Here is a 7,545-nt window from a genome sequence, read left to right as displayed (position 1 = left end):
GGGGCACACAGTGGGGCTTGGGGTGCAGACATGAGGGTGGTGTTTTGGGGCGCGGGATGTGGGCGGTCTGGGGGTGCGCTGCTGCCCCCCTCTCTCCCCCCGGTTGTGGGGGTGGGTAGGATGGGGAATTGGGGGTGTGAGGCCCCCCCTGACCCCCTCTGCCACAGGGGGTTGAAGGACATGGAGCTGGACACGTCCTCCATCGAGAAGCGCTTCGCCTACGGCTTCCTGCAGCAGCTGCTCAAGTGGATGGACATCTCCCAGGAGTTTATCGCCCACCTGGGTACGGCCCCAGGACCCCCCAAATCCCTTGGGAACCCCTCCTCCCCGAGCCTCCTGGGACCTTTCTGGTCCTCTCCTGAGACCCCCTTAGACCTCTTTGAGACCCCCTCGGACCCCTTGAGACCCCCTTGGACCTCTTTAATACCCTCTTGAACCCCTTGAGACCCCCTTGAAACCACCTTGAGACCACCTTGGACCTATTTAAGACCCTCTCAAACCCCTTGAGACCCCCTTGGACTTCCTTAAGACCCTCTTGAACCCCTTGAGAGCCCCCCCCCCCGAGGGGCCCCTGGCATCCCTGGACCCCCCTGCCCAGTGCTGCCCCAGACCTCTCAGGGTTCCCTGGGACCCCCCACCTGCTTGTCCCCATGTCCCCCCGCCGTGTGTCCCCTCCCTGACTGTCTGCCCCCCTCCAGAGGCGGTGGTGAGCAGCGGGCGGGTGGAGAAATCCCCCCATGAACAGGAGATCAAGTTCTTCGCCAAGGTCAGAGGGACCCCAAAGTGTGGGGGGGAGGAACCCAAAATGGGGGGGCCCAGGTGTCTGGAGGATAGGGTGGCTTTGGCACAGAAACCCCATTAGCCCCCCCACCCCAGGGAGATGGGCAGTGGGGTGTTTGGGGTCTTCTATAGGGTGTTTGGGGTTTGTATGGGGTGTTTGGGGTCCCCATGGGCTGTTTGGGGTCCCTTACTGCGTGTTCGGGGTCTCTGTGGGGTGCATATGGTATGCAGGTGCTTGGGGCCCCCTTTTAGGGGTCCCCATAGGGTGTTTGGGGTCTCTATGGGGTATTTCATGTCCCTATGGGGTGCATATGGTGTGGGGGTCCTAGGGGTCCCCCTAAAAGGTCCTTGGGGTCCCCATAGGGTGTTGAGCTGTTCCTTAGAGGTCCCTATGGGGTATTTGGGGGTATGCATTGGGGTCCCTTATGGGGTGCTTGGGGGGGTGCATTCCTTAGGGGGGGAAAGTCCCCCCTGACCCCTACCTATCCCCCCCAGATCCTGCTGCCCCTCATCAACCAGTATTTCCACAACCACTGCCTCTACTTCCTCTCCACCCCAGCCAAGGTGCTGGGCAGTGGTGGGCACGCTTCCAACAAGGAGAAGGAGATGATCACCAGGTGGGGGCACCCCTGGACCCCCAGCCCCTTGGGCAATGGGGATGCCCCATCCCACCCACCCCCACTCTTGGGGGGCTCAGGGGGGTCCCCCTGTGCCCCATCCCCTGGCCGAGGGGACGTGGGGTCTACACTGTCCCCTCGCTGGGGGTCTTTGGGACGCCCACTGACCCCTCCATCCCCCATCCCCCATCAGCCTCTTCTGCAAGCTGGCCGCACTCGTCCGCCACCGCGTCTCGCTCTTTGGTAAGGGGACGTGGCCAGGGACCCCCACAGTGGGGGGTGTGTGTGTGCAGGGGGAGCGGGCGGTGCCCCGGTGGCACCTGAGCCCCCCCTCCCTGTCCCCATCCCCAGGGACCGATGCACCGGCCGTGGTGAACTGCCTGCACATCCTCGCCCGCTCCCTGGATGCCAGGTGGGATGGGGTCCCGGTGCCACCACGGTGCTGTCCTTGTCCCCACCATCCCCACTGTGTCCCAGTGCCACCACGGTGCTCTCCTTGTCCCCACCATCCCCACTGTGTCCCAGTGCCACCATCCCTGTCCCCACTGTGTCCTGGTGCCACCCTGATGCTATCTTTGTCCCCACAGTCCCCCCTGTCCCCACAGTGCCCCCATACCCATTCCTGTCCCCCAGTACCCAATGCCACCCTCATCCCAGCACTGCTGGGACAGCAGCCGTGTCCCCAACACTGCCCACGCGTGTCCCCAGGGGGGTGGCCATGCCGGTGCTGAGCGTCCCATCACTCCCCCCCCCAGGACGGTCATGAAGTCGGGCCCCGAGATCGTCAAAGCAGGGCTGCGGTCCTTCTTCGAGAGCGCCTCCGAGGACATCGAGAAGATGGTGGAGAACCTCAAGCTGGGGAAGGTGACGCAGAGCCGCACGCAGGTGAAGGGGGTGGCCCAAAACATCAACTACACCACGGTGGCCCTCCTGCCCGTCCTCACCTCCCTCTTCGAGCACGTGGCGCAGCATAACTTTGGGGACGACGTCATCCGTGAGCCTGTGGGGACAGGGGGGACACCATGGGGACGGAGGGACACATTGGGGACAGGGGACTCAGCAGGGATGTAGGACATGGGGAGATGTTGGGGACAGGAGGCTCAGCAGGGACATGGGACACGGGGGCATGTTGGAGACTGGGGGGTCAGCAGGGATGTGGGACACTTTGGGGACAAGGGGACACTTTGGGGACAGTTTAGGGACAGGACGGCACATTGGTGATGGGAAGGTGGTGGAGATGGGAGACTCTGGGGACTGGGGGGCACTTTGGGGACAAGAGGACGTAGTGGGGACAGGGGGACCGGGGCCAGCTGGGGGTGCTGGGGCAGTTTGGGGGCACAGGGACCCCCTGGGTGTTGGGGACACCCCAGCCCTGACCGTCCCCTGTCCCCGCAGTCGACGACGTCCAGGTCTCCTGCTACCGCATCCTGTGCAGCATCTACTCGCTGGGCACCACCAGGAACCCCTACGTGGAGAGGTGCGGGGCTGGAGGGGCCACGTCCCCCCAAAACCCCTCTGCCTGCAGACCTGGGGGTGCTTTTGGGGTGCGCCCGTGGCTGTGGGGTGCCCGTGGATCTGGGGTGCCCATGGGGTGGCCTGTGGGGTGCCCATGGATCTGGGGTGCCCATGGATCTGGGGTGCCCATGGGGTGGCCCGTGGGGTGCCCGTGGATCTGGGGTCCCTGTGGGGTGCCTGTGCCTCTGGTACCCCAGTCCCTGAAGACTGTGGGATGCCTGTGGGATACTGGTGCCCGTGGGGTGCTGCGGGGTGGGTGTGAGCCCGTACCCCTGTACCCGCAGGCAGCGCCCGGCGCTGGGGGAGTGCCTGGCCCGCCTGGCCGCCGCCATGCCTGTGGCTTTCCTGGAGCCGCAGCTCAACGAGTTCAACCCCTGCTCCGTCTACAGCACCAAGTCGCCCCGCGAAAGGGCCAGTGAGTGGGGCAGGGTCCCCCTGTGTCTCCCCCCTCCCCGGAGTGTCCCCATGTTCCAGGGGCTGTCCTGTCACACCCCTCTGGGATGAGCCCTGGTTGCTCTCCCCCCCTTCGGGGCACCCCCAGTGCCCTCCGCAATTGCTCCAGCTTTAGGGTGCCCCGTGGTCCCTCTTACCTCCACCTTTGGGGTACACTGATGCCCCGCCCAAGGGCCCGAGGTTTGGGGCACCCCCACATCTCCAACGTCCCTCTCATTCCCACTTTGGGGTCCCCCCCACATCTCTGTTGTCCCTCTCACTTGTCCTCACCAGCTCCTGGACCTCCTGACACCCCCAAATCTCCCCAGCTTTGGGGTATCCTGATGCACCCCAACACCGGCATACCCCCCTTTGTTCCCAAGTCTCCTCACTCGCCCCCACCTTTGGGGCAGTGCCGCATCCCCATTGCCCCCCTCCCCCAAGTTCTTCCTGTTTTGGGGGTCCCCCATCCCCTCGCCGAGGGGTCCGTGTCCCCCGCCGTTGCCATCCCCGTGTCCCCGCAGTCCTGGGGCTCCCCAGCCGGGTGGAGGAGATGTGCCCCGACATCCCCGACCTGGAGCGGCTGATGCGGGACATCGGGGGGCTGGCGGAGTCGGGGGCCCGCTACACTGAGATGCCCCATGTCATCGAGGTGACCCTCCCCATGCTCTGCAACTACCTGCCCCGATGGTGGGAGCGCGGCCCCGACACCCTGCCCCAGGGACCCTGGGCCACCGCTGTCACCGGCCAGCACCTCAACGCCCTCCTGGGAAACATCCTTCGCATTGTGGTCAACAACCTGGGCATTGACGAAGCCTCCTGGATGAAGCGCCTGGCAGGTGGGTGAAAGGGGGTGGATGGGGGCTGGTGGCCCTAAGTGGTCCCAGGATGGGGCTCGTGGCCCTGGGCAGGTCCCAAGGATGGTACTGGTGGCCCTGGGTGTGTGCCAGGGAGGTGTTGGTGGCCCTGGGCAGGGTCTTGAGATGATGTTGGTGGCTCTGGGTGGTCCCAAGGATGGCACTGGTAACCATGGGTGATCCCACAGATGATGCTGGTGTCCCAAGAATGGTGCTAGTGGCCATGGGTGGTCCCAGAGAGGTGCTGGTGGCCATGGATGGTCCCAGGGATGGCGCTGGTGGCCATGGGTGATCCCACAGATGATGCTGGTGTCCCAAGGATGGTGCTGGTGGCTCTTGTTGGGTCCCAGGACGGTGCTCATGGCCATGGGTGGTCCCAGGGAGGTGCAGCTGGCCCCGGGTGCAGCCCCCAGTTGCAGCCCCCTGTCCCCGCAGTGTTCGCCCAGCCCATCGTCAGCAAGGCAAAGCCAGAGCTGCTGCGCTCCCACTTCATCCCCACGATGGAGAAGCTGAAGAAGCGGGCGGGCAAGGTGGTGGCCGAGGAGGAGCAGCTCCGCATGGAGGCCAAGACGGAGGGGGAGGATGCCGAGCTGCTCATCCGGGATGAGTTCTCCGTCCTCTGCCGTGACCTCTATGCACTTTACCCCCTGCTCATCCGCTACGTGGACAACAGCCGGTGAGGGGGGACAGGGGACATGGCCATGGGGACATAAGGGTGCTGAAGAGCATCCCTTGGGAACCATGGTCAACCCATGGTGGAGCCCAGAAGGTGTGGGGGAAAAATTAGGGGCCATGGACATCCCCCTGACGGTGGCTGTGGGGACTTACTGATGGTGGCCATGGACATCCCCTGATGGTGGCCATGGGGACTTACTGATGGTGGCCATGGGGACCCACTGATGGTGGCCATGGACATCCCCTGATGGTGGCCATGGGGACCCACTGATGCTGGCCATGGGACCGACAGGGCCAAGTGGCTGACAGAGCCCAACGAGGATGCAGAGGAGCTGTTCCGCATGGTTGGGGAGGTCTTCATCTACTGGTCCAAGTCCCACGTGAGTTGGGGGGCACTGGGGACATGGGGGACATGGGGACACTGGTGCAATGGAAGGGCTGGGGGTTGGGGGATCCAGGGGACCTGGAGGGGGTCCCAGGCTGGGGGTCACTCAGCCCCATGTCCTCCCCCCCGGCAGAACTTCAAGCGAGAGGAGCAGAACTTCGTGGTGCAGAATGAGATCAACAACATGTCCTTCCTCACTGCCGACAGCAAAAGCAAGATGGCCAAGGTGTGTGTGGGGGAATGCACCTGCCCGGCCGCACCCCCCCAGCTGCACCCTGACCTCCTGCCTGCCACCCCCAGACCCCCTCATCCTGCGCCCCCACCCACCTGGCACCCCAATCCCATGCATGGGGGTTGTCCATCCCTCCCCAAGTCTGCCTGGTACCCCCAGTCCCCCCCTTGTCCAGGGGTCTCCATCCCTCCCAAATTCCCTGGTACCCCCACACCCTTGGTACCCCCAAACCCACCTGGTACCCCCAAACCCAACCAAGCCCAGGCACCTCCATCCCTCCCAACACCCCTGGTACCCCTAAAACATCCTAAAACCCACCCAGTGACCCCAAACCCAGGCACCTCCATCCCTCCCAACCCACCTGGTACCCTCAAACGACCCCCAAACCCACCTGGGACATCCAACTCTCCCCAAAGCCCCCCCCAAACCCGGGCACCTCCATCCCTCCTGCCCCACCTGGTACCCGCACACCCTCCCAATCTACCCTCAGCCCACCCCAATCCCCCCCAAACTCAGGCACCTCCATCCCTCCTGCCCCACCTGCTGCCTCCCAACCCCCTCTGCTGCCCCCCAACCTCCCCTACCCAGGGGTCTCCATCCCTCCCCATCCCCCTGGGTCCCCAAGCCCCCCACGTCTGCCCCCAGGGACATGGGGACAGGTACCTAACGCTGTCTCTTCTCTCCTGCCCTTGGCTGCGGGTGCTGGCACCTAGTCCGGAGATGGCCAGGTTAGCGGGGCCATGCTGCATGGGGAGGGGACCCCAGGGACCCCAGCCCCTGCCCTGGGGTCCTGCCCCTCAGGGCCACCACAGCTGGGACCCCCAGGACCCCTCCAGGGTCCTGCTTTATGGGGCCACCATGGTTGGGACCCCCAGAACCCATCCAGGATCATGTTCTATGGGGCCACCATGGTTGGGACCCCCATGGACATCCTGGGGTCCTGTCCCACAGAGCCACGTCTGGGACCTCAGGGGCTACTGGAGCTGTGTGGCACCAGGGTCCTGGCCCTGATGTCCCCAGTCCCCATTATACAGGGGTCTTGGTGCTGATGTCCCCATCCCTGTACCATGGGGGTCCCAACACTGATATCCCCATCCTGGTGGCACAGGGTCCTGGCCCTGAGGTGTCCCCATGGCACAGGGACCCTTGTGCTGATGTCCCCATCCTTAGGGGGGACACTGATGTCCCCATCTCTGTGTCATGGGGGTCCTACCACTGATGTCCCTCATCCTTATGGCATGGGGGTCCCGCCGCTGATGTCCCCATGACATGGGACTCCTGTCCCTGACCCCCCCCCCCAAACCACTTGGCCTGGGGTGGTGGCCCTGATGTCCCCGTCCCTGTTCCCGCAGGGGGGTGGCTCAGAGCAGGAGCGGACGAAGAAGAAGCGTCGCGGGGACCGGTACTCCATCCACACCTCCCTCATCGTCGCTACCCTGAAGAAGATGCTGCCCATCGGCCTCAACATGTGCTCACCCACTGACCAGGAGCTCATCAGCCTGGCCAAGAGCCGCTATGCCCTGGTGGGTGGGGGTGTTGGGGACAGCCCCTGGGACTGGGGACAGCCCCCCACAGTGGGGACAGCCCCTGGGACTGGGGACAGCCCCCCACAGTGGGGACAGCCCCTGGGGTTGGGGACAGCCCCTGACATGGCCCTGTCCTGTGTCCCCCCCCTGCAGAAGGACACGGATGAGGAGGTGCGGGAGTTCCTCAACAACAACCTGCACCTGCAGGGCAAGGTGAGGTGGGCCTGTCCCCACCTTGTCCCCCCCACACCCCCCTGTTCCCCATGTCCTTGCGGTGCCTGTATCCCCACAGTCCCCACCTGTCCCACCATGTCTCCGTGGTCCCTACGTCTTCATGGTCATCACAGTGCCTGTATCCCCATGGTCCCCATGTGCCCCACCATGTCTCCGTGGTCCCCATGTCCCCATGGTCATCACGATGCCTGTACCCCCATGGTCCTCATGGTCCCCATGTCCCCATGGTCATCACGATGCTTGTATCCCTGTGGTCCTCATGGTCCCCATGTCCCCATGGTCATCACGATGC

The 7,545-nt window shown here is 64.6% G+C and overlaps 1 protein-coding gene across 1 annotated transcript in view; it reads left to right on the top strand.

The window, feature by feature from the left end:
* Positions 1-7,545, top strand: part of LOC104835046 (ryanodine receptor 1-like) — a gene marked incomplete at both ends in the record, with an annotated part of 50,831 nt that overhangs the window by 31,940 nt on the left and 11,346 nt on the right. The window contains 15 exon segments of the mRNA XM_010572825.1: positions 178-283; positions 699-766; positions 1,276-1,397; positions 1,591-1,640; positions 1,749-1,809; positions 2,153-2,391; positions 2,793-2,874; positions 3,197-3,327; positions 3,869-4,183; positions 4,637-4,877; positions 5,169-5,256; positions 5,395-5,487; positions 6,207-6,221; positions 6,846-7,016; positions 7,173-7,237. Coding sequence (XP_010571127.1) covers positions 178-283; positions 699-766; positions 1,276-1,397; positions 1,591-1,640; positions 1,749-1,809; positions 2,153-2,391; positions 2,793-2,874; positions 3,197-3,327; positions 3,869-4,183; positions 4,637-4,877; positions 5,169-5,256; positions 5,395-5,487; positions 6,207-6,221; positions 6,846-7,016; positions 7,173-7,237 — 1,847 coding nt within the window.

The sequence above is a fragment of the Haliaeetus leucocephalus genome, unplaced genomic scaffold (genome assembly GCF_000737465.1).
Source record: "Haliaeetus leucocephalus isolate CR32 unplaced genomic scaffold, Haliaeetus_leucocephalus-4.0 Scaffold355, whole genome shotgun sequence".
Lineage (NCBI taxonomy): Eukaryota > Metazoa > Chordata > Aves > Accipitriformes > Accipitridae > Haliaeetus > Haliaeetus leucocephalus.
Note: the sequence above shows the minus strand (reverse complement) of the source record. Positions and strands in the feature narration are given on the sequence as shown.